The sequence below is a fragment of the Cetorhinus maximus genome, chromosome 24, assembly GCF_964194155.1.
Source record: "Cetorhinus maximus chromosome 24, sCetMax3.hap1.1, whole genome shotgun sequence".
In the NCBI taxonomy this organism is placed as follows: domain Eukaryota; kingdom Metazoa; phylum Chordata; class Chondrichthyes; order Lamniformes; family Cetorhinidae; genus Cetorhinus; species Cetorhinus maximus.
The window spans coordinates 19,953,103-19,979,688 of NC_135902.1; the positions used below are offsets into that span (position 1 = coordinate 19,953,103).

At 41.7% G+C, this 26,586-nt stretch overlaps 1 protein-coding gene across 1 annotated transcript in view; it reads right to left on the minus strand.

The window, feature by feature from the left end:
* LOC144699682 (envoplakin-like) overlaps positions 1-26,586 on the minus strand; it is an 81,926-nt gene that overhangs the window by 16,646 nt on the left and 38,694 nt on the right. The window contains exons 6-16 of the mRNA XM_078570820.1: positions 21,092-21,133; positions 18,632-18,793; positions 17,275-17,382; positions 16,060-16,155; positions 14,270-14,395; positions 11,263-11,409; positions 7,235-7,389; positions 5,804-5,946; positions 5,193-5,356; positions 4,234-4,412; positions 3,485-3,623 (exon numbers count right to left, since the gene is read on the minus strand). Coding sequence (XP_078426946.1) covers positions 3,485-3,623; positions 4,234-4,412; positions 5,193-5,356; positions 5,804-5,946; positions 7,235-7,389; positions 11,263-11,409; positions 14,270-14,395; positions 16,060-16,155; positions 17,275-17,382; positions 18,632-18,793; positions 21,092-21,133 — 1,461 coding nt within the window. The remainder of the gene's footprint in view (positions 1-3,484; positions 3,624-4,233; positions 4,413-5,192; positions 5,357-5,803; positions 5,947-7,234; positions 7,390-11,262; positions 11,410-14,269; positions 14,396-16,059; positions 16,156-17,274; positions 17,383-18,631; positions 18,794-21,091; positions 21,134-26,586) is intronic.

The following is a 26,586-nucleotide window of genomic DNA, read 5'->3' on the forward strand; positions in this document are numbered from 1 at the left end:
TCACGAGAACGATCCCAGGAATGAAAGGCTTAACATATGAGGAACATTTGAGGACTCTGGGTCTATACTCGATGGAGTTTAGAAGGATGAGGGGGGATCTGATTAAAACTTACAGAACACTGAAAGGCCTGGATAGAGTGGACGTGGGGAAGATGTTTCCATTAGTAGGAGAGACTAGGACCCGAGGGCACAGCATCAGAGTAAAGGGAAGACGTTTTAGAACAGAGATGAGGAGAAACTTCTTTAGCCAGAGAGTGGTGAATCTATGGAATTCATTGCCACAGAAGGCTGTGGAGGCCAGGTCATTGAGTGTATTTAAGACCGAGATAGATAGGTTCTTGATTGGTAAGGGGATCAAAGGTTACGGGGAGAAGGCGGGAGAATGGAGTTGAGAAACTTATGAGCCATGATTGAATGGTGGAGCAGACTCGATGGACTGAATGGCCTAATTTCTGCTCCTATTTCTTATGGTTTAACTAGTCCATGCAGGTGTTTGTATTTCACTCGAGCCTCCTCTCATCTTTTCTCTTCAAAATCTACCATCATAACTATCTATTCCTTTATCTTTCAAATGCTTGTCTTTCTTGTTTCCCCTTAAATGCACCTATACTACTCACTTCAACCACTTCCTGTGGTAGTGAGTTCTACATTCTCAAACTCTGGGTAAAAACGTTTCTTCTGAATTCCCTTGATAATTATCTTATATTGATACATACGAACAAGGAGCAGGAGTAGGCCATTCAGCCCCTCGAGTCTGCTCCGCCATTTAATAAGATCATGGCTGATTTAATAGTAACCTGAAATTTGCATCCAACGTATCACCCCCTTGCTTACCAAGAATCCATCCACCTCTGCCTTAAAAATATTCAAAGTCTCTGCTTCCATCACCTTTTCAGGAAGAGAGTTTCAAGAATCATGACCCTCTGAGTGAAATAATTTCACCTCAATTCTGTTTTAAATGGGCGACCCTTTATTTTTAAACAGTGACCCATAGTTCCAGATTTTTCCACAAGAGGAAACATCCTCTCCACATCCACCCTGTCAAAACCCCTCAGGATCTTATACGTTTCAATCAAGTCACCTCTTACTCTTCTAAACTCCAGCAAATACAAATCTGTCCAACCTTTCCTCATAAGACAACCCGGCCATTCCAGGTATTAGTCTGGTAAACCTTCTCTGAACTGCTTCCAAAGCATTTACATCCTTCCTTAAATAAGGTGACCAATACTGTACACAATACTCCAAATATGGTCTCACTAGTGCCCTGTATAACTGAAACATAACCTCCCTACTTTTGTATTCAATTCCCCTCGCAATAAATGATAACATTCTATTAGCTTTCCTAATTACTTGCTGGAACCTTGCGTCTCGAGTCAGACTTGAACCTACAACCTTCTGACTCAGAGGCAAGTGTGATACTGCCAAGCTACGGCTGACACACATTGATGGCCTTTTGTTGTGTGGTGTTGCTCTAGTCGTCACACTGCTTCACAATGAATAATGTCAACTGCCCAAGAAGTGATTTTAAGTGCTTTACTGTTGTGCTCTAGAAAACAAGAGGGCAAGTGAATATCGTAGGATTAATTTGCTCTTTCTGATACCTGTGGACAACCTCATGTGCCGGCGGTGTATACGTTCAGGATTGAACTCCCGCAAATGCTCCCACTGCGCAAGGCACTGAACCAGGAGTGTAAGTTCGCAAAATGACGCATCTCTACAACTCATTGATTAGCTCACACTTGTAAGCTGAACATGGTTGAAATCCCCTTAGGAGCAATAAAAGGCCCAACAAGCCCTTTTGCATTTTCATAGATGTAGCCCATTATGCAACCATAAACTCCTGTGCAGGCCCACTCCTTGACAGGGCTTTGCATCAGGTTTATATTTGAGATGGGGAGGGAAAGCAACAAAATACAGAGAATGAAGACTAAATTTAGCCTCTGGGTGAAAGGAGGGTGGGGGTGTCGAGGACAATTGTGCACAGGCTTAAATCAATCAATCTCTATTTTAAAGTTGTGCATTCTGTCATTATATTAAAAAAATACTTTGACAAAACATATGGCAAGTTAAGGAAGCAGAGTTTCTTGAAGCATAGAATTTCTCTGCACTTCAGGCTAAACAGCTGGCATGACACTGTCACCATTGGCGGGAGGGTAATTATAGCGTGACACATATACACAATTTCCACTTATCATGTCCCAATATATTCTGAACTTCAAATTAATTCTTATTGTTTAAACTGACCACAAAAGGCTGCAAAAAGATGGCCACCCGAGGATCACCTGACTTCTTATGTGGATTGAAACCACTCCCCTGTCTCAAGAGGAAACAAAAGGAGCATTCCAGACTGATGTATCAATGCCCTTGAAATTAATTCGAAAGGGTAATTTCAAATTGAATGGGTCATTGAAATGCAAACTCTCAAGGTGTCAAATGATAACACAGGAAAAAGGACTTTGAACTAATACAATTCACATGATGAAGGCATTTTGTTGTCTACTTTCAAAATTCAACGAAGAGCTGCTTGTAGACAGAATTCCACCGAAAGCAATTGAACCTGATACAAGTCATCCAAGCAACCAAGGTAATAAACAGCAATACCTTGAAAGTGGGATTGGGCACCCCCTCAACGTGTTCTAATTTTGAGTTCACCTGAGAACAACCTCTGGGAAATTCAACTACAAGAAGCCTCGCAGCTTATTGAGAATCCTCTGCTTTACATGACCATCACTTTAGCTAAAGTGTCAACTTTAACTAAGAAACTATAGGCCTGCCACGAAAGTGGCTGAAATAATTATAAATTGTAACTGTATTGTTTTACCTTCACCTAAGCTTAATCTTTATGTGCATTATAGTGTGTGTGAGATGAGTGACTGAGGTGTTGCATTTTAAACATCCGGGATAAGTGTGAGATAATAAATAATCTTCTTTATTTTAAAACTCACAAAAGCTTGTTGCTGGAATTATTTAATTGGGACAATCACTCTGAGGACAAGATAAAAAACATACCCCACGTACAAAGATATTGATCATGGGCAGTAAAAAAGAACACATTATTCTGCCTGTGAAACATTATAAATATTGCCATAAGAATTTATAGTAGGAAAGTTTGATGCAGGATACTTGCGCAGATGTAGAATTTTGAATATATTGTGTAAGTATGCATTTAAGAGGCAACTATTGGAAACTGCAATTCCACTCTTAGTAAAAAGTCTCATTCTAGTAGGTGTAGAGGACCGTACTCTTGATTTGATGCCTGCTCCATTGCCATCAGGAGCAAATCAGGCATGCTGAGCTCTGCATTTGATTCTCCGATCTGAGTATGATATCTCACAAATTTGGGGCTGCTATATTTTCAGAGAAAGGTAGGATTTAGGAAGATGGTGAGAAGTTAGAGTTGAAACTAAGGGGTAAAAGGGCCAGCCTTTCCCTTCTTGTTGTTTCTATAACATGCTACGTTCCCCTGGCTCTCCAGGGTCATTACCTGTAGCTCAGTCTTCCTCTGTTGCATGGCATTCGTCGCAGCAGGAATCACTGACTCCTCCGCCAAATTGGATTCAATTTTCTCAAGGGCATCACCTGCTTTCTCAATGCTGTTTTCCAACTCTAGCTGACTGTTTGCTCTGGCCAAGACAAAAACAATTAGGTCACAAATCTGTATCATTCACCTGGCCATCATTATTGGGGAAAGTACATGACTCAGAGTGACTCACAGAGACTCCACTGCAAGCAGTTGGGTTTTGACTTCAAACTGCAGAACTACCCCTTGATGGGATCAAAGTTAAAATGTCACCCCTATCAAGAATAGAATTACAGAGGATATATGTCACAGAAAAAGGCCATTTGGCCTAACCATGACGAGCCTCCATTCGAGCCTCTTCCCACCTTTTCTCATCCAAATTGATCATCAGAGCCCTCTACATTCTTCTCCCTAAAATGTTTGTCTATCTTTCCCTTAAATGCATCTATTTTGCTTCAATCACTCCCAGTGGTAGCGACCTCCATATTCTTACGGCTTTTTGGGTAAAAAGTTCCTTCTGAATTCCCTATTGGATTTCTTTGTGACCAGCTTATATGGATGGCTTCTAGTTATGCTCTCCCAGGCGACACATTCTCTCTGTATCGAAGTCATCCCATCCACATTCTACTCCAAATTTCCATTACAGGTTGGTTTAGACAAAAAATTAATCCAAGGTAATGAAATTGCCCAGAAGGCGGGTGCTGTGTACTCACTTGTTCTGGTACAGGTTGACCAGTGAGGTGACGTCTTTGTATTTATTCTTCACATTGTTCAGTTCAGTTGAAAGCTGTGATGCGGAGGGACCTGCAAGTTTCTTTGAAAGAAAGGATTCACACTCTTGCTGTACAGAGTCCTTCTCTGCCCCAATCTTCTGCAAGCGCTTGTTCGCACTCTATGATAAGAGTCAGAGGGTGAGTTTACACTGTGAAATGTTTTAAATGTTGTTATTGCAGATTTGTGCGAATCTTCTCAGTAACCCCATAACAGTAAGTGATCTGACCGAACCGATTTGCTCACTCTTTGCTCATTCCAAACATGGACTCTACAGGATGGTCACCATATCTCCCTGAGTCCTTCTGCTGTTCTATCCACCTACCATACCTTAACCAGATACTGCAGGAATATACATGCTAGTCTCCATATAATTTAATTTAGCACTTCTAAACTCGAACTCTAGAATAACCACCCTGTCCCACCCAGGAGCCAGTGCCGAACCTCTAAAATCAGACTGTTCTACATGGGAGCCTGAAATTGTGGCTCTGGAATTACAGTTAACAAATTCAAGAATATAAGAAATAGGAGCAGGAGGAAGCCATTTGGTCCTTTGAGCCTGCTCTGCCATTTAATAAAATAATCTACTTCAACTCCACTTTCCCCTAGTAATCCCTTAATCCCCTCAATACCAGAACATCTATCGACCCCTGTCTTGAATATAAATGCCTGAGCATCCACAGCAACCTGAGGTAGAGAATTTCAAAGGTTCACAGCCCTCCAGTGAAGAAATTTCTCATCTCAGTTCTAAATGGCTGACCATTTATCTTGAGACTGCGACCCTATGTTCTAAACTCCCCAACCACAATCACCAGAAGATTTTTTTTTAACACTTTCAAACCATTTCCACTTTTCAAGTTTCTAAGGGCGTAGGAACATAAGCATTATGAGCTAGGCACACCTCCTGCTCCTTCAGACGGTTGGTGATATCCTTAGTAGGAGCACTTTGATTGATTGGGGCACGCAATTGGGTTATTATCTGCTTCTCAGTCACTCCCAGGTCACCGTTGATCTTGTCCAGTTTGGACAGGAGTTCTTTACTCTGGGGGTCGTCGAGGCTGTAACCTGCAAAGAGACATGTGACAATCAGGCACTGCAGGAGAGGGGCAGGTAGCAAAATGGATCAGCGGGATTGAATAGGGTAAGATAAAAGCAAAATACTGCAGATGCTGGAAATCTGAAATAAAAACAAAGAATACTGGAAAAACTTAGCAGGTCTGGCAGCATCTGTGGAGAGAGAAACAGAGTTAACGTTAATGAACAGAGTTAACAGACTCGAAACATTAACTCTGTTTCTATCTCCACAGATGCTGCCAGACCGGCTGAGTTTTTTTGTTTTATTTTGAATAGGACAAGGTCTGGGGGGGAAAGCAGACCCACTGTGTCTAATTCAAAGCACAAGGACAGTGAGCACCACAAAACTGAACTGTTGATTGGTCTGTTACTTTAGAGACACTCTGTTGAATATTAGGTGCCTAAGGGATTAACACTCCACTGGTGTATTTATCTCACCTGGTCCTGCAGACTGGTTCAACAGGCTGGTCTGTTTGTTTTGATAGGGTTCTTTAAGTTGGTTCAACTCATTGTAACAGTTTTTCAGCTTGTTCTCGGTGTCTGATTGTTTCCTCTTCAAATCATCCATATCCTTCGCCAACCTACAGATAGATATCACACAGACAGAACCACTTGCTGGAATGATAAAACTGTGAAAGGACCTTAGTGAGTTCAGTGTAACACTTACACTGCCTTATGGTACAATATAGAGGAAGCTTCTCACCTATGTTGTACCTGCCCTGGGTGTACTTGATGGGACAGTGTAGAGAAAGCTTTACTCTGTACCTAACTCTTGCTGTCCTTGCCCTAGGAGTGTTTGATGGGACAGTGTAGAGGGAGCTTTACTCTGTATCTAATCCCGTGATGTGCCTGCCCTGGGAGTAGTTGATGGGGACAGTGTAGAGGGAGCTTTACTCTGTATCTAACATGTGCTGTACCAGCTCTGCGAGTGTTTGATGGGACAGTATTGTATAGAAGGAGCTTTATTTACTTTACTTATATCCAAGCCATGCTATAACTGATCTTAGAAAGTGGAATGGAAGCTTGACACTGGCAATTATCATGCGATCATGCTGTAACTCACCTAAAAGTGCTTGTTGGATTCTAGAAGGGACTTTACTGTTTACCTAACCCAGGTTTCACTGACGAGGACATTGCCTGTGATTGCTTGTAGGCTACTGGTAGGCTATTCAACGTGAGGGAGTGGGCAAATTGTTTTCTCAATGTCCACACGCCTCACACGTGGAGTCCAGCAAGAGATTGTGATCAGGTGTGGGGAAGCTTCATGTCATCCTCCCTCTCCCAAGGTGGGTGCACATAATAGAACAGTGTTCTACACGCAGCAATAAGTACTGGGAATTTCCTCGGAGATTCCTCTAATTGGGTGCCGAAACTTTGGCAGAAACCCTGAACACAGCAAGTAAACAGGGTTTTCACTGACCTTCCACCAACGGACAAACAAGGGGGGGGAAATTGCCAATGAATACCTGCCTGGAATCTGGCTTTAATTTGATATAAATTGGCAATCTCACTGAGTGAAACCATGGAGTGACTGGTGGGTGTGAAGATCAGCCCAGCAGGCAGACGTTACGAAGTGGTGTTCAGCCAGTGACGCAAAATTGATCTATTCCTACCAGCAAGGTCTTGAGTTTCCACAACCAAGATGTACTGAGTTGGTTGATCTCATCCAAAATGGCATTAGCAGTACCACAATGAGCTCAGTACCTGATCACTATCCTTTGCTGGACTCCACGTGTGAGGCATGTGGACATTGAGAACACAATTTGCCCACTGCCCCACATTGAATAACCTTCAAGCAATCGCTGTTGGGGCTTGCATATGGAGGATGGCCAGTAGGAAGAGAAACATAGGAAAATTAAATGGGCTAACCTGTTTACACGAGCAATGGCCTCTGGATCAGTTGGAGGGATGTTGAAGCAGACCCCAGGGGCATGCTTGGTCTCTTTCACATTATTCGCCACCACCCAGTTCTCAGGGTCGGCGTTGTTCTGAAGTGTCAGCTTTTCACCACGGCTTATCTCATTCTGCAAAGAACAAAGAAACATTCTCCTCAGCTTCTGGTATCACAACTAGTCAGCCTGATCTACACTGTTTGCTTGGCAAGTCTAGTCAGCATCTCGCAGGTAGTCGGAATGAAATATGATTCATCACTGAGCAGACGACTAGTTGAGCTAAATGTTTCTAGCTCTATTTTTCCAAGCATTACAACAATTTGCATTTATATAGCATCTTTAACGTTGGACAGGTCTCAAGCACTTCACAGTAGTATAATCAGACAAGGATTGATATTGAGTCAAAGGAGGAGCTATTTGGACAGATGACCAAAAGGTTGATCAAAGAGGTAGTTTTTAAGGAGGGTCGTAAAGGAGAAGACAGAGGTAGAGAGACAGAGAGGTGTGGGAGAGAATTCCAGAACTAAGGGCCATGGCAACTAAAGACACAGCCACTAATGGTGGGGTGAAGGAAATCAAGAATGCACAAGATGCCAGAATTGGAGGAGTGCAAAGTTCTCAGAAGGTTGTGGGGCTGGAGAAGGTTAAAGAAGAGGGTGGGAAGCAAGGCCATGAAAGAATTTGAACACAAGGATGGAAATTTTCAAATCAGGGTGATGGATGAACAGGACTTGGTATAAGTCAGGATATGAGCAGCAGAGCTTTAGATGAATTAAGATAATGGAGGGTGGAAGAAACTATATTCCACTGAGAAAGGAAGAGTCTCTGAGACGGATACACTATCTGTGGCTAACTAAGGAAGTTAAGGATCACATCAAATTGAAGGAAAATGCTGATAATACTACAAAGATTAGTAGTAGGTCAGTAGATTGGACAAATTTTAGAAATCAGCAAAGAATGACTAAAGTAATTAATAAAGAGGGAGAAACCAGAGAAATGGTATACATAGCTGTTTACACCATTCCCCTGGGGTTTCTGCCAAACTTCCACCTAAGTTATAATCGAAGAGCAGGAGAATTCCTGTAGAATTCCCACCCGTATCCATCTATACCTGTATCAATATAAATAAGGTAATTATCCACAGCTCTTGTTCTATTTGACACCAGGTACAGATACTGTGGGTACAATAGTATAGTGGTTATGTCACTGGATTAGCAATGCAGCAGAACATGAGCTCTTAATCCCTTGAGAATTTGAATTCCGTTAAGAAAATCTGGAATTAACAAAAAACTTCAGTAAAAGTGGCCATGACACTGTTGGTTTTTTCTGCAAAAAGCTTTTATGGAAGTAAATGTGGCTCCTTACCCGATCTGGCCTACATATGCCTCCAGTTCCCCATCAACATACTTGACTCTTGCTGTCTGAAGTGGCCTCACAAGCCACTCAGATGTATCAGGAAGATGGCCAGCCACCATCTTCTCAGGGCAACTAGAGATAGGCAATGAATGCTGGCCTTGCCAGTGATGCCCAGCATTCATTGATGAATCTAGCAGTGATTGTCATCCTGGGTGCCCAAAGTCCCAATGACCTTCTCAATCACTACTTCCTGATGTAACTCATCCTATTCTTTTCTTCCTTGTACCACGGGCCTTAGATGTGATTTCTCAATAAAAAATATTGGGTGAAACGACAGATGTGACATTGTAGGAGCGGGTGGTTACTCCTGGGCACTATCCTTCCCCCCAGCTCCATCATGTGATCATTGTGATCCTACAAGTGGAACAATTGAAGATTGGGAAAATTTTAGAAACCAGTAAAGGATGACTAAAAAAAATTAATGAGAGAAATTAGTAAAGAGAGAGAAATTAGAGTACGAGATTAAACTAGAAAGAAATATAAAAACAGTAAGAACTTCTATAACTATATAAAAAGGAATAAAGTAGCTAAAGTAAATGTTGGTCCATTAGAGGGAGAGATTGGGGAATTAATAATTGGAAACAAGGAAATAGAAGAGACTTTGAACAAGTATTTTGTATCTGTCTTCATGGTAGAAGACATAAAAAAGTCCCAAGAATAGTAAGAAATCAAGAGACAATAGGAAGGGAGGAACTTAAAGCAAGCATCATCACTAGAGAAAAAGAACTAGAAAAACTAATACTCTTCGAAGAGTCATATGGACTTGAAACGATAAACTCTGTCTTTCTCTCCACAGATGCTGTCAGACCTGCTGAGTTTTTCCAGCATTTTTTGTTTTTGTTTGAGCCTAACATCTATCATTGGGAACATTCTGGAATCGATTATTAAAGAAGCAGTAGCAAGACATTTAGAAAACTATAATACAATCTGGCAGAATCAACATTGTTTTACGAAAGAGAAATCGTGTTTGACAAATTTATTAGAGTTCTTTGAAGATGTAAAAAGCAGGGTAGATAAAGGGGAACCTGCAGACATAGTCTATTTGGATTTCCAAAAGGCTTTCGATAAGGTGCCACATAAAAGTTTACTGCAGAAGATAAGAGCTCATGGTGTTGAGGGTGATGTATTTAGCATAGATAGAGCATTGGCTAACTAACAGGAAAAAGAGAGTTGGGATAAATGGATCATTGTCAGGTTGGCAAACTGTAACTAGTGGAGTGCACAGAGATCAGTGCTGGGGCCTCAACCATTTATGATCTATATTAGTGACTTGGATGAAGGAGCTAAGTGTATTGTAGCCAGATTTGTTGATGACACAAGGATAGCTAGGAAAGCAAGTTGTGCAGAGGACACAAAGAATCTGAAAAGGGATATAGATAGTTTCAGCGGTGGGCAAAAATTTGGAGATGGGAGTATAATATGGGAAAATGTGAAATTGTCCAATTCAGCAAGCAGAATAAAAAAGCAGAATATTATCTAAATGGAGAGAGACTGCAGAGTGCTGTGGTACAGAGAGACCTGGTGTCTTTGTACATGAATCATAAAAGTTAGCATGTAGATACAGCAAGCAATTAGGAAGTCAAATGGAATGTTGTCCTTTATTTCAAGTGAGATGGGAGTATAAAATAGGGATGTCTTGCCAAATCTGTACAGTTGGTTAGTCTGTACCTAGACTATTATGTACAGTTTCAGTCTCTTTACTTAAGGAGGGATATAATTGCATTGGAAGCAGTTCAGAAAACATTCACTAGGCTGATTCCTGGGATGAAGGGGTTGTCTTATGAGGAAAGGTTGTGCAAGTTGGACCTTTACTCATTGGAGTTTAGAAAAATGAGGTGATCTTATTGAAACATGTAAAATTCTTAGGGAGTTTGACAGGGTAGATGCTGCGACGATGTTCTCATTTGGTATACAATTTAAAAATAAGGGGTCTCCCATTTGATATGGAGATGAGGAGGAATTTCTTCTCAGAATTCTCTTCCACAAACAAGCAGTGGAGGCTGGGTCATTAAATATATTTAAGGCTCCATTAGACAGATTTTTGATCATCAAGGGTTATGGGGGGCAGGCAGGAAAGTGGAGTTAAGGCTACAGTCAGATCAACCATGATCTTATTGAATAGCAAAGCAGGCTCAAAGGGCCAAAAGGCCTATTCCTGCTCCTATGTCTAATGATCTTATGCACTTATTGAGGGATGGGGAATCTTAAAATTAGAGCTAAGATGTTCAGAAGTGAAATGAGGAAGCACTTCTTCACACAAAGGATAGTGGAAATCCAGAAATCTATGCCTCAAAAAGCTGTGGATGCCAGGGGTCAATTGATATTCTCAAGACTGAGATTAAGATACTTCTGTTGGGTAAGGGTATCAGGGGCTATGGAGCAACAATAAATAAGTGGGCCTAAGATACAGATCAGCCATGATCTAAAGAATAATGAAACAGGCCTGAGGGGCTGAACAGCCTAAGCCTGTTCCTATATCTTTACTTTGAAGTATGTCTGAGGATATCTTTATGGTTTCTATTTCAGATTTGGCAGATAATCAACTTTAAAGGAAATGTATTGTTTGTTTGCTGTCTTTCTCTTTCTCACCTGTCCATCATCCCAGTCACACAGCGCATCCACCGGAATGGGTTTGGAGACTGGGATACGCCTGGCTTTCAGTGGTGCGATCTGCTGGCTTTGCCTCTTCAAATCATTGATGTCTTTATCCATTTGGATAATATTCTTCTCGTCACTCTGTGAGACAGAAAAAAGTGGGAATAAGTGAATCCAGTAAAACAGGAGTGTGGGATCTGGGAATCCAGTCAAACAGGAGAGTGGAATCTGGGAATCCTGTCAAACTGGACAACAAGATCTCGGAATACAGTCAAACAGGATAGCAGGATCTAGGAATCTTGTCAAGCAGGAGATGGGGATCCAGTCAAACGGGACAGTGGTGTTTGGGAATCCTTTCAAACAGGACAGCGGGATTGGGAATCCTATATCTTTAAAATAATGAGCAATTTTGATACAGTGGATACAGAGAGAATGTTTCCGCTTGTAGGAAGAGCATTAACTCGAGGACATCAATGTAAGATTGTCACCAAGAAACCTAACAGGGAATTCAGAAGAAGCTTCTTCACCCAAAGAGTGGTGACAATGTTGGACTCGCTATCACAGGGAATGGTTGAAGTGAATAGTATAGATGTATTTAAGGGGAAACAAGGAGGACAAGCATTTGAAAGAGGAGGGAATAGATAGTTACGATGGTAGATTTAGAAGAGAAAAGATGAGAGGAGGCTCGAGTGAAGCATAAACACCAACATGGACAGATTGGGTTGAATGGCCTGTTTCTGTGCTGTACATCCTATGTAATCCAGCAGAACAGGAGAGTAGGATCTGGGAATTAAATGAAAAAGCTGAGGGGAGATACATGGAATCCGGTCAAAAGTTTGGAGATGAAGGTTCTCTGTAAGATAGTTTGGTAGTACAGAACTTGAGTATTGCTGCAAAAAAGAGACATGACTAAGCTTCTCGTCTTGCACTCATCAGGGGAAAACAACAATTTATACTGTATGTGAAGAGAGTGCTGATTGGTTGGCATGTGTCCTGATGAATGGAAGACGAAAAGTTTAGATATGCCTCTTTTTTCAGCAATTCTCTAAAAGAGTTGGTTCAATTTGCATTTGGATTGCAAATTTGAAACATGATTATCGGTATTTCATTCACAGTGCCTATTAGATACTTGTTATATCACTCACTCTTTGACTAACCTAGGGGTTTATCTGCTGGTGATTATTTCATCCTGTTGTGATTCAATTGACATTATGAGAATCAGGGTCACTGGTGGTTAGAAGAGTCACAAGTAACTAACCTGTAACTATTATTTTCCACAGTTGAATGCCAGTTTGTCAGACAATTTTCAGTGAGCATGGGTCAATCACAAAAAATTGCCAAATGTATTTTGAGATGTTTTCCACAAACTTGACCCTGGGATTCCTGTTGCTTATCATTTCAATTCTTCACCTTACCCCCACTCTGACCTTTCTGTCCTCGGCCTGCTACAGTGTTCCAATGAAGCTCAACGCAAGCCTGAGGAACAGATCTTCATCTTTCAACTCAGCACTTTATAGCCTTCTGGACTCAACATTGAGTTCAACAATTTTAGGTCATAACCTCTTCCTCTATTTTGTTTCGTATCTTTTGCTGGTTCGATTTTTTTATAGTTTTTTTACTTTATTCCTTCACTTTGCATTCAGATGGTTTTTATCCAGCCATTCACACCTCATCTGGACACATCTTTTGTTTCTTTACACATTACCACACCCTTTGGCTTTTGCACTGTGAAGCTTTTTGTCATTTCATCTCTCCTGCCCTGCACACTATCACAGACCTTCCTGTTAACAGGATCCAAGTCAATTGGTGAAGCAGAAACTGGGACACAGCGCTCTTTTTTTTAATTGAGGGTTTATTGATTTGTTCAGTCTCACAGCTCTCCTCCCACACACCCAGTACCCCAGTTATCCCCTATTTATATGTGCTCAATTAATACCCATCACCTGTTTCTCTTATCCTTAATAATATAATTAACAAACTTTAACAATGTAATTTGACAAGACATTAACATTTGCCATGTTACTGCCCTCCCCCCTCTTTCACTTGCTCAAAACCTATTACATTTCTATCTTTCTTCAGTTCTGATGAAAGGTCATTGACCCGTTTTTCTCTCTCCATAGATTCTGCTTGACCTGCTGAGTACTTCCAACATGTTCTCTTTTTTCAGATTTCCATTATCTGCAGTATTTTGCTTTTGGATTTTACAATGTTGTTTGACCTAGACACATGTTGGGTATTATTAATTTCCAGTAGATCTTTGCAGTGACTTCTAATCCATAACTATTTATTAGGGTTGTCAACTCTGGTTGAAAATATTCCATCGCATGATCTCTTATTTCCAACAGCCTCACCCGGTCAAACAGCCTTATTTCCCCCATCGCTAATAGTTTTTTATAATTAGTTTAAAAAAAACATTCAAAGAAAATTACGTGACAGGTTCAAGAGCTGAGGAACTCAAGTTACATGAATAGATTGGAGAAGCTGGGGTTGTTGTCCTTAGAGAAGAGAAGGTGGAGAGGAATTTTGATAGAGGTGTTCAACATCATGAGGTGTCTGGTCAGAATAGATAGGGAGAAACTGTTCCATTGGCGGAAAGATCGAAAACTGGAGGACATCAATTTAACGTGTTTGACAAAAGAACCAGAGGCGACAAGAGGAGAAACTTTTTGTGCAGTGAGTGGTTAGAATCTGGAATGCAAGGTGTGAGAGTGTGGTGAACACAGATTCAGTTGTGGCTTTCAAAAGAGTGGTCTCTTTCTGCACTGTAACCATTCTATGATTCCTTGAAAGCAGACAATTTTTTAATGCTATGACTCTTCTCGCTGATTGGTCACAGCTGTGTCCAAGAGTTTAACTGTTAATTCTGGAGACTCCAGGAGAGTTGGCAGCCCTATGTTTATTCTTTATATGATATGGTCCAGAAGGGTTTATATGATGACAAGTGAGTGGGTTTGAAGAAGAAGTGATTTGATCCATTGAATTTCTGCATAGTAATACTCACCTCAAGTTGGTGAAGCAGGTCAGACATGGCCCGAGGGTTGTCCTTGCTGTACTTTGAGAACTTGTTGTCCAGCTCTGCATTGTGCTTTTTAATGGACTGAGCAAGGGTCTCTGCATCGTACTGGAACTGCGGAGGGAAAAAACCCCGAGAGAGAGAAATAATTTCAGTGATTATCAGGTTTAAACAACAACCTGAATCTATATAGCACCTTTTATGTAGGCATATGCGCCAAGGCTCTTCACAGGGCGATCAAACACAATTTAAGACTGAGCCACGTAAGGAGATATTAGGATACATGACTAAGCTTGAACAAAGAGGTGGTTTTTAAGGAGCATCTTAGTAGAAATACAGATGGAGAGACAGAGAGTTGCAGGGAGGATACTCCAGGGCTTAGGGCTTAGAAGGTGCAGCCACTGGTGCTGGAACAATTAAAATCAGGGATACACAAGAGGCAAGAATTGGAGAAGCACAGGTTATCTGAGGTTTGTAGAGTTGGAGAAGATTACAGAGATAGGGAGAGATGAGGCCATAGATGGGTCTTGAAAACAGATGAGAATTTTAAAATTGAGGCATTGCCAAACTGGGAGCCAATGTAGGTCGATGAGCACAAGGGTGAATGAATGATTATAAAACAACTAAGTAAACAAGCATACAACTCACCGAACCAGTGTTGTAATACAATGAAATAGCGCTTCCTAAAGAGGGAGTAACAATAAAACATTGTGTTCCTACCCCTCTCCTTAAGCAATTTGGATGTTGGGTTACTCCCTATTGTGCAAGAGTCTTTGTGGCTGGGTGTGTATCTCCTTAAGTAAAAGCCAATCAGAGTCCTCCTCCACAATTGTGTTTAGTAATTAATGACACAATAACTGGGGAAGGGAGTAATGCGAGAGGTGGTGAAAAAGGCAAATCTAGTGGCTCATGAGAAGACACAATAAACCGTATCCTATGGGTGCCTAACTCTCCTTTCCTTTCCTTGAAGGCTGAACTTTTAAAAAAAATCGTGTTTGTAAGTTCTCACCTGCCTGGCTGTACATACTGTAAGGGGTGGGTCTGTGTCTGTGCAGCAGAGATAGCAGGTTCTCCCGTTTAGGGACTGTGGCACTACTTTGGCACTCAGTGTAGCTTGGCACCTGCATATCTCCTACCCACCCACCCACCCACCCCCTAGATTCAGCCAGGAGATTGCAGTGCAGGACCGTGCTGAGCAAATAAATCAAAAGAGGTTACTGGGAGAAAGCAGTGTCAGCACTACTGGAATGCATCTTCACCTGGTTCTGTTTGTGTCACTGTTGTAGGGGAAATTCTTGTTTTTTCCTCCCATCATTACACCCAATCTCTTTACATCAACAAGCACCATCAGAACCTACTGAATGGCTGAAGTGTTTCTAAAAAGCAATCTTAAATTTTTTACACAATTAAAAATGATTATTTCAGCAAACCTGTTATGCTGGCATGAAATATCAATATATTTATTTAAGAACATAGGAAAAGGAGGCCATTCAGCCTTTTGGGCCTGCTCCACCAGTTCAATTAGATCATGGCTGACCTACATTTCAACACCATTTACCTGTGTTTGTTTCATATCCCTGAATCCTCTTAACCAACAAAACCTGTTCTCACTTAACCTCAATAAATACACACATTTCAACAAAGGCCACTAATTTCTCTTACCCCTCATTCAGGGTTGCTGAAGCCTAGACGTTCTGCACCTTTCTAAGATCAGCTCATTCACCACAACCCAAGGGTTAAACTGAGACTTCCAATGGTGTCACCCATTTGTTTGTTACCTTTTTGTAATCCTCCACGTTCTTCAGGTGTGCCTCCTGGCAGATGCAGAGATTCAGAAACTGCTGCCATTCATTCTTCACTGCATCCTTGTGGGCCTGAAAGACAGTTCCTGCACATGTTACAATTTCTGAGCAACTGTGTGGTGAAGTCGGAGCGTGGGTCACCAATGTAAGGAAAAGAGAAAGGTGCAACATCTGAAGGTGACCTTGCAACCGTATACCTCCTGACCATTTCTTAACAGGAACAGCTCAAAACATCATGTTTCTTCTTCAAAGCAGTTTGAACGTTGACAGTAAAGAACAATGCCAGGCATGAACAGATGAAGAAGGGCAGAAAAAGATCAAATGGTCCATCCAGCCATGGTGCAACCTCACTGGTGCCTAACTCTCCACTACCCCTTACCCTGTCATACATTCCCTGGGAGCTTCAGCAAAGCTGAAATGGGAAGAAATCTCTGGGAAAAACCTGACCAAAAAACAAAAAAAAAAATCCGGAATTGGATGATTTAATCATAAAAACAATCATTGAACACTGAATGATAACAACCTCTTGTAGATGAATGTTCAGAGTCTTCATTGCCCCATAGCTGGACTTGCTCTTCAATTTTAAGCCTGGTGTTAGCAATTCCAGGACCCCAGTCACTATAATATTATTACATGTATCAAGACATGGGAAACGAGATTCTGAAAATCTCGGGACTTCTTTAAGCTGAGCAATGTCTGTCGCCATTATAGCAGCTGTACAGTATTTTTCATCAATCTGCTATTTGGGTTGTTTAGCTTTAGCTTAGTTGGTTCAGATTGGCTGGTTTGATTTCTCTTTGGCATGCTTAATTTGATGTTGTTCACTTTGGTTTGCTTTAGTATATTTGATAGGGTTCACTTTAATTTTGGTACGGTGAGTTTCAGTTTGATTCACTAAAATATAGTTTCGTTTGGGATGATTCAGTTTCATTGATTGGGAATGGATCAATGTATTTGGTTTGGTCCAGTCTGGTTATTTCAAAAAGGTCCAGTCTGTTTGGTTTGGAATGGTTCAATCTGATTGGTTTCGACTGGCTCAGTTTGATTGGTTTGAATCGTTTGTCATGATTGATCACCTGGTTTGCTTCATACCTCACCAGTATGTCATCGGTAATTGATTTATACCTCTCTACTATTTGATTAGTTAGTAATTTGTAGCTCTCTAGTACGTGATCAGCCATTGATTTGTACCTCAATTGCCGGACTGCCTGGGTGGTTCAGCTTCATGAATCTCTCCCCATCGTCCTGAATTCTGTTAACAGCAGCTTCCTCTTCCAGCAGCCCATTGTCTTTAAAGCTCTGGAGGAAAATAGAACAAAGGATTATGACATAAAAACAGTGGATATATTCAGCAGCCTCTGTGGAGAGAGAAACAGTGTGAATCTTTCAGGTTGATGAAACTGGAGCAAGAGCCTGGTGAGCCTGCTCCGCCATTCAATTAGATCATGGCAGATCATCTCAACGCCACTTTCCGACAGTACCTCCCATATCCCTTGAAGACATTAATATCCAGAAATTGATTTCTGTCTTGAACATTCTCAATGATTGAGCTTCCACAGGCCACTGGGGTAGAGAATTCCAAAGATTCACCACCCTCTGAGTGAAGAAATTCCTCCTCATCTCAGCCTCAAATTAGACTGTGCCTCAATATTCTGATACTGTGTCCCCTGGTTCTAGATTCATCAGCCTGGGGTAACATTCTATGCACATCTACCCTGTCACACCCTGTAAAAATTTTGTAAGTTTCAATGAGATCACATCTCATTCTTCAAAACTCTAGAGACTACAGGCCCAGTATCCTCAATCTCTCCTCATAAGACAACCATGCCATCCCAGGAATCAGTCTGGTGAACCTCTTTTGCACTCTCTCTATGGCAAATATATCCTTCCTTAGATAAGGAGACCAAAACTGCACACAATACTCCAGGTGTGGTCTCACCAAGGCTCTACATAATTGCAGCAAGACATCTTCTACTCCTGTACTCAAATCCCCTGTCGCCAGAACAGAGAAACATGTTGCCCTTATAAGTTTTGCCCAACATGTTGAGAAAACTGAGATTTAAGCTGCACTGACTGAACAGGAATGATGTAGGAAATTACAAGATAGCTTTAAACGAAGCAAACCCATTGGTCCATCCTGATTGTATTCTTCCACTTTGAATGAGTTATTTTAACAGTGAAAGGAAGAAAAAACAAAATAACATTTAAATAGAATATATTATAAATGCTGGTGGTTGATTGTATGCCAAAGGCTAGAAATGACAGTGATATTAGTGTACACATTAATATAACATTCCTATCTCCGCTTTTTCTCACCAATGCCAAACCATTTAAAATAGGAGTGCTGAACAAACATTTTGGGTGGGATTTTCTGCACCCGCCCGCCGCCGGGATCTTCCGGTCCTGCCACAAGTCAATGGAGTTCTGGCTGGAGCAGCGCCTCACCCGCAGCGGGTCCCGCCCGTGACAGGGCCGGAAAATCCCGGCCTTTATGTTGATGTTGCCTATGGTAATTTGTAGGCCTGAATTTCCTAGAATTTTCACTCACCTCGTACTGCCTGCGGACTTCCTCTGGCTCCATCATCTTGTCGCTCCAGTCCTGCTTTTGAATCTTTTCCTGTTGGTTATTCATGAGTATCAGCTGTTTGGTACAATTCTGCATGTAGTCATAGAGACTGTCCAATTGGTGGCCTCGCAGCTTGGAGGATTCCTGAGTAAAAACAAACAACAACTCCTCTAGACGGCTACATGACACAAACAGCACCTTCCAAACTCACGACCTCTAACACCGAGAAGGACAAGGGCAGCAGACGCATGGAAACACCCTCACCTATAAATTCTCCTCCAAGCCACAGACCATCCTGACTTGGAGGCATATCGCCATCCCTTCAGTGTTGCTGCATCAAAAACCTAGAACTCCCTCCCAAACAGACAGATACTGCAGCGATTCAAGAAGCAGCTCACCATCACCTTCTTAAGGTCAATTAGGGAGGGGTAATAAATGCTGAACTTGCCAGGGACATTCGCATCCCAACAACAAACAAAAAAAAAGAAACACAGAGGCCTCAACATCTGAATGGAGTAGAGGACTGAGTGACGATAGTTTTCAACACTCAAACTTACCAATTGTATTGAATGGGTTGGTGTGGGGAGGGTATTTGGTTAGTAAATTAATTGAGAGGGATTGAGGAACATAGCAGGGAGCAGGCAAACTGGGTAGGGGGACATAATGGGGAACAGCCAGGGGTGCAAGGAAGGGAATGGGACAAAGGTACACAAGTCCTGCAATTGCTGGAGACACAGGAAAACCCGAGGAGGAAAGCAGCCACAGAGAGACTGGCATCTGAAACAAACAGACAAACATACAAACACACAGGCACAGATGCACAGGCAGATACAGAGGCAGGCAACAGGCAGACACACAAGCAGTCAGACCAATAGACATGCAGAAAGACTGACAGACATGTGGTGAAACCTGGAAGCTCCAGAAAACTGCAAAATGGAGGACAGGAGAAAAATGGAATGAGAAAAGTAAGAGAAGATGAGAAACTAAAGTTAGAGGAGAGATGAAGATGAAAGAGGAGAGAAAAATAAAAGGAAGAGATGGAAACAACTCAAAGGAGAGTGAGATTGTTTGAAAGATTACTACCACCAGTGTTTTGTTTTATTCATTCACGGGATGTGGGCTTCGCTGGCTGGGTCAACATTTGTTGCCCATCCCTAATTGCCCTTGAGAATGTGCTGGTGAGCTGCCTTCTTGAACCGCTGCAGTCCATGTGGTGTAGGTACACCCACAGTACTGTTAGGAAGGGAGTTGCAGGCTTTTAACCCAGCGACAGCGAAGGAACGGCGATATATTTCCAAGTCAGGATGGTGAGTGACTTGGAGGGGATTTAGCTAAAGAGCTGTGTGGTCGAGTGTTGTGATGGGATAAAGAATCACTGAATCATTTTGTGGTTGATTGCACCTTTGTTTTTAAACAGCAAAGCAGATATACAGCAGGGAGTTAGGTTAAAGAACAAGGGCTTGTGAAGCCCACGAACTGGGGCACCACCTTACAGCATTGTTCAGACCCAGGAGGGCTCCTTCACTCTCCACTGACCAGGGCACTGAACAGACTGGGATTGAATCTGACACTGAATTGACTGATACTGAATCTGATGCTGAAGCTGTGGACTGGATTTTACCAGGCGGCGGGGGGCAGAGTAGTTGGGACACAGGAGGAGGGAGTGCAGACTGCTCATGCCCCCACCCCCAGAAGGCAAGTCAGCCAGCAGCCACACGCCAGGAAGAAGCCTGCCTTCCAGCCATAACGCACTGCTGGTGGGCTAAACGAAGAGAGGGTGAGGGTTCTGCCCCTCAGTAGACAGGAAGTCCCGCCCTTGAGAGAATCTGATTGGCCGGTGCCTCTAGTGGTCCTGGCAGTGCCAGAGCTCTATAGTGGGCACTGCTAAGAGGAGCAGGAAAAAGAGTGATGGCTGCTGGAGACAGGAACACCCTGGGCCTTTATGGTGGGGAGGGATCCGAGAGCCCAGGGAGGGGGCCTGGGTTTTGGAGGGCAGATGGCGAGGAATGAAGTGCACATGGGACTCCTCGAATTATGTACCCCCCTTCCTTCCAGCCTTTTTCAACTTGGCCTCATATAACGGACTGTCCACTCCCGCCTGCCTGCCCACTCCAACCACGTTATGGTGTGGGCAACAAAATATCCCAGTCAATTGGCTTACTACCAAGCTCAATTGACCTTTAGTTATTTATTTAAATATGGTGGACGGACTGGTGATTTTGGTGTATTATGGGAGGGCAGCTCAGGGGTGGGCAGGAAGGTAGTGGGCTGGGCACCCCTCGTGTTTCACGTGCCACCCCATCACCGAAAGCACACCTGGCGGGGGGCAGTAAAATCCAGCCCTGACACCGAATTTGACATTGAATGGACTGAAGTGAACAGATGGCATAATTCACATGTGCCCTAGTGAAGCTCACTCATGATCATGCAATGATAACTCACCACCAGGTTTTTGTACTGCTTCTGGGCATTCTTGAGCTCTTCCTGTAAGACAAAGAAAAGATATCAGTAATGCCCTCCTGCTGCCTCCATTCCCTTTTGGTCTTTCAAATAGTGTTTCACCAGTTATTAAGGTGAACTTTGTAGCTTTTTGAAAAGCTTGTTGGCTGTTAAGCCTGTTAACTATCTCTCTGTGACAGAGCCATCCCATGTTAATCTTGCCCTTTATCAGTTGTTTTCCCCTCCCAACACTTTGGTTTATAATAATAATGGAAAATAAGGAGATAGCAGATGAATTGAATAGGTATTTTGCATCAGTCTTCACTATAGGGGATACAAGTAACACCCCAGAAATAGCTGTAAATCAAGAAATGGAAGGAAGGGAGGAATCTGGGAAAATTACAATCACCAAGGAAGTGGTACTGAGAAAATCGTTGGAGCTGCAAAACCCCGGGTCTTGATGGACTTCATCCTAGGGTCTTAAAAGAAAAGGCTAGTGAGATAGTTGACGTGTTGGTTTTAATTTTCCAAAATGTCCTAGATTTGGGAAAGGTTCCATTGGATTGGAAAATAGCAAATATAGCTTCTTTATTCAAAAAGGTAGGGAGGCAGAAAGCAGGAAACTACAGGCCAGTTATCTTAACATTTGTCATTGGAAAAATGTTAGAAGCTATTACTAAAGACATTATAGCAGGGCACTTGGAAAAATTCAGGGTAATCAGTGTTACAAAACTATAATAATTTTCATTATATTATTGTGGGTTATTGTAAAGTAGGTTTATAGGGGTGAGTATGGATGATTCTGTCTGTGTGTGATTTAATTGAGTTGGAGTCAGCTAGACTGCAAGCTTGAAATTATCAAAAGGAATTAGGTGGAGAAGGGTACTTGAAATGCTAATGAGTAAACATGGATGAGGTCTTAGCATATAAGATGTGAAGGAAATTTGCATTTTTAGATAATTGAAGGAGTTGTTTGGATTTCAAAGGGATGGTAGGATGTTTACAATTGATAAGATAAGCAAGGCCAAGCAGTGTGTTTATTTTTCCCAAAAGGAAAGCGGTCATATCGGCAACAGGAAAGATCTTTGTATTATGGGAAAAGTAAATTTACAAAGATGAATGGATCAATGGAATTTACAGATTAAAGAGAGAGAAACATATATAAAGGGAAATGGAAGACCATGTTGGGGGGCCAGGTAAGATCTAACAGGAATCTATGAAACAGCCTTGAAGAAGCCTCCAGCCATTTTTGCAAAAGTTTGGTATGTCCAGTAACTAAAGTTGGGAAAAAGCCTTTGGAAATCCACCGACGAGTGGGTGCTGTGATAACTTGCTGGCTTGCCTATAAATTTAAAACCTATTTTGGACTGTTGCCTTAAAGGGGGTGTGTAGTTGGGAGTTAGGTTAATTAAGAATTTTAGGATTTACTATAGTACTAAGTAACTGTAATCTTATGTATGTGCTTGAAATCTTTTCTTTTATTAATAAATATTTTAATTTAATTTTTTAAATCTCTAAAGGTCTTAGTGGACTTGATACTTCTGAATTCAATGAACACATCTTGTAATAAATACAAATTGCAATACTGTTCTGAAAGCGTGGCCAAGTTTCCCTTGTGGATTTGGTCCGCTTGGCACACATTACCTGCCACGTCATAACATCAGGCAGAGTTAACAGGGTTTTATGAGAGGGATATCATGTTTAACAAATTTATTGGAGTTCTCTGAAGAAATAACATAGGCTACAGATGAAGGGGAAACAGTGGATGTAGTGTACTTAGATTTCAAGAAGATATTTGATAAGGTGCCACATCAAAGGTTATTGCAGAAAATAAAAGCTCATGGTATCGGGGGTAACATATTGGTATGGATAGAAGATTGCCTAGCTAACAGGAAACAGGAGGTAGGCATAAATAGATCTTTTTCTGGTTAGCAAGATGCAAAAGAGTGGTCTGCCATAGGGATCACTGCTGGGGCCTCAACTTTTTACAATTTATATAAATGACTTGGATGAAGGGACAGAAGGTATGATTGCTAAATTTGCTGATGATACAAAGATAGGTAGGATAGTAAGATGTGAAGAGGACACAAGGAGGCTACAAAGGGATATAAATAGGTTAAGTGAGGGAGCAAAGACCTGTAAATGAAGTACAATGTGGGAAAGTGTGAAATTGTCCATTTTGGCAGGAAAAATACAAAAATGAAGTACATTATCTAAATGGTGAGAGACTGCGGAACTCTGAGTTGCAGAGGGATCTAGGGGTTCTGATGCATAAATCACAGGTACAGCAAGTAATTAGGAAAGCTAATAGAATGTTTTCATTTATTGCGAGGGGATTTGAATACTGAAGTAGTGAGGTTGTGCTTCAGTTATACAGGGCATTGGTGAGCCCACATCTGGAATACTGTGCATAGTATTGGTCTCCTGATTCAAGGAAGGATGTAAGTGCATTGGAAGCAGTTCAGAGAAGGTTTACTAAACTTATACCTGGAATGGGCAGGTTGTCTTATGAGGAAAGGTTGGACAGGCTAGGCTTGTATTTGCTGGAGTTTAGAAGAATAAGAGATAACTTGATTGAAACATATAACATCCTGAGGTGTCTTGACAAGGTTGATGTGGAGAGGATGTTTCCTCTTGTGGGATAATCTAGTACTAGAGGCCACTGTTTAAAAATAAGGAGTCGCCCATTTAGGATAGAGATGAGGAGAATTTTTTTCTCTCAGCGGGTTAAGAGTCTTTGGGAATCTCTTCCTCAAGGCAGTGGAAGCAGAGTCTTTGAATATTTTTAAGACAGAGGTAGATAGATTCTTGATAAGTAAGAGGGTAAAAGGTTATTGGGGGTAGGTGGAAATGTGGAGTTGAGGTTACAATCAGATCAGCCATGATCTCATTGAATGGCGGAGCAGGCTTGAAGGGCCGGCTGATCTCCTCCTGCTCCTAATTCTATGTATGTATGTTTGATTAGTTCTTTAAAGGGACTTGCTTCATCTTCCGATTTGCAGAAGATCCAATATCTACAACAGTGCCATAGCAGTAATGCCCCATAGGGGTCATGAGTTCAAATCTCACCATGGCCAATAAGTAAAATTAAGTCCAACAGATCTGGTAATTTTGGGGCCTAGCATCAGAAAAATCAGCATGAACACTGCCGTTTTGTTGTAAAAACCCAACTGTTTCACAAATATCCATCAGAGAAGAGCATGCATCCTAACTTGTGTGGTTTAAGAACATAAGAAATAGGAACAGGAATAGATCATTCTGATCCTCCAGCCTGCTCCACCATTCAATAAGATCATGGCTGATCTTCTTGTGCTTCGATTTCCACATTCCCATTTATCCCCAATAACCTTTGATTCCCTTGCCTAACAAGAATCCATCTACCTCTCCCTTAAAAATATTCAATGACCCCGCTTCCACCGTCTTCTGAGGCAGAGAGTTCCAAAGTCACACAGCCCTCAGAAAAAAAAATTTCTTCTCATTTCTGTCCCATTAAGACATCCCCTAATCTTAAAGCCATGCCCCCTAGTCCTGGACTCACCCACGAGAGGAAACATCCTTTCGATGTCCACCTTGTCAAGGCCATTAAGGATCTTGTATACTTCAATCAAATCATCCCTCACTCTTCTAAACTCTTGTTTCAAGCCCAGTCTGTCCAACCTTCCCTCAGAGGACAACCTACTCATTCTAAGTATCAATCTGGTAAACCTCCTCTGAACCGCCTCCAATGTATTTACATCCTTTCTTAAAAAAGGAGACCAAAACTGCACACAGTATTCGAGATGCGGTCTCACCAATGTCCTGCATAATTGAAGCATAATAGCCTTACTTTAATGTTCAATACCTCTCTTAATAAAGGATAGCATTCAATTAGCCTTCTTAATTACTTGCTGTACCTGCATACTAACTTTTTGTGACTCATGTACTAGAACACTTAGATCCCTCTGCACCTCAGAATTATGCAGCCGTTCTCCATTTAAGTAATACTCTGCTTTTTTGTTCTTCCTGCCAAAGTGAACAACTTTACATTTTCCCACATTAAACTCCATTTGCCAGATCTTTGCCCACTCACTCAGCCTATCTATATCCATCTGCAACCTCATGTCCTCTTCACAACGTACTTTCCTACCTATCTTTGTGTCATCTGCAAATTTAGCTACCATGTCTTCGCTCCCCTCATCTAAGTCATTGATATAAATTGTAAAAAGTTGAGGCCCCAGCACAGACCCCTGTGGTCACATCCTGCCAATCCAAAAATGAACCATTTATGCATACTCTCTGCTTTCTGCCAGCCAGCCAATCTTCTATCCATGCTAATATGTTACCCCCTACACCATGCGCTTTTATTTTCCGTAATAACCTTTGATGTGGCACCTTATCAAATGCCTTCTGGAAATCCAAGTACAGTACATCTAGAGGCTCCCCTTTATCCACAGCTCATGTTACTCCTTCAAAGAACTCCAATAAATTGGTTAAACATGATTTTCTTTTCACAAAACCATGCTGACTTTTCCCGATTGCCTTGAGCTCTTCTAAGTCTCCAGCTATAACCTCCTTAATGACCGATTCTAACAACTTCCTCACGACAGACGTCAAGCTAACTGGCCTATAGTTTCCTGTTTTCTGCCTCCCTCCCTTCTTGAACAGAGGGGTTATATTTGCTACTTTCCAGTCCGAGGGAACCTTTCCAGAATCTAGCGAATTTTAGAAAATTAACACCAGTGCATTGACTACCTCACTGGCCACCTCTTTTAAGACCCTAGGATGTAGTCCATCAGGACCTGGACCCCACAGCTCCGTCAGTTTGCTGAGTACCGTTTCCCTAGTGATTTCAATTTCACCAAGTTCCTCTCTCCCTTTCACCTCCTGATTTGCAGCTATTACTGGAATGTTTTTTTGTATCCTCTATAGTGAACATAGAAGCAAAGTATTTGTTATTTCTTCCACCATTTCCTTATTATCTACTATTAACTCTCCACGGTCACTCTCTAGAGGACCAACACTCATTTTACTTACTCTTATCCTTTTTAAATGCCTGTAGAAACTCTTGCTATGCGTTTTTACATTTCTAGCTAACTTTTCCTCATTCTCTAATTTCTTTCTCCTGGTTAACCTTTTAGCCATTTTCTGCCGTTCTTTATATTCTGACCAATCATCTGTCCTGCCACTCATCTTTGCGGAGTTATATGTTTTTTGCTTAAGTTTGACGCTTTCTTAACTTCTTTAGTTATCCACGGATGGTGGGTCCTCCCCTTAGAATTCTTCTTTATGATAGGAATGTACTTATTCTGAATACTTTGAAATATCCCCTTAAATGTCTGCCACTGCTTCTCTATTGATCTATCCTCTAGCCTAGTTTCCCAGTTCACTTCAGCTAATTCAGCTTTCATTCCCACATAGTTGCCCCTATTTAAGTTTAAGATACTAGTCTTAGACCCACTCTTCCCTCTTTCAAACTGGATGGAAAATTCAATCATATTGTGGTCACTGCTACCTAAGGG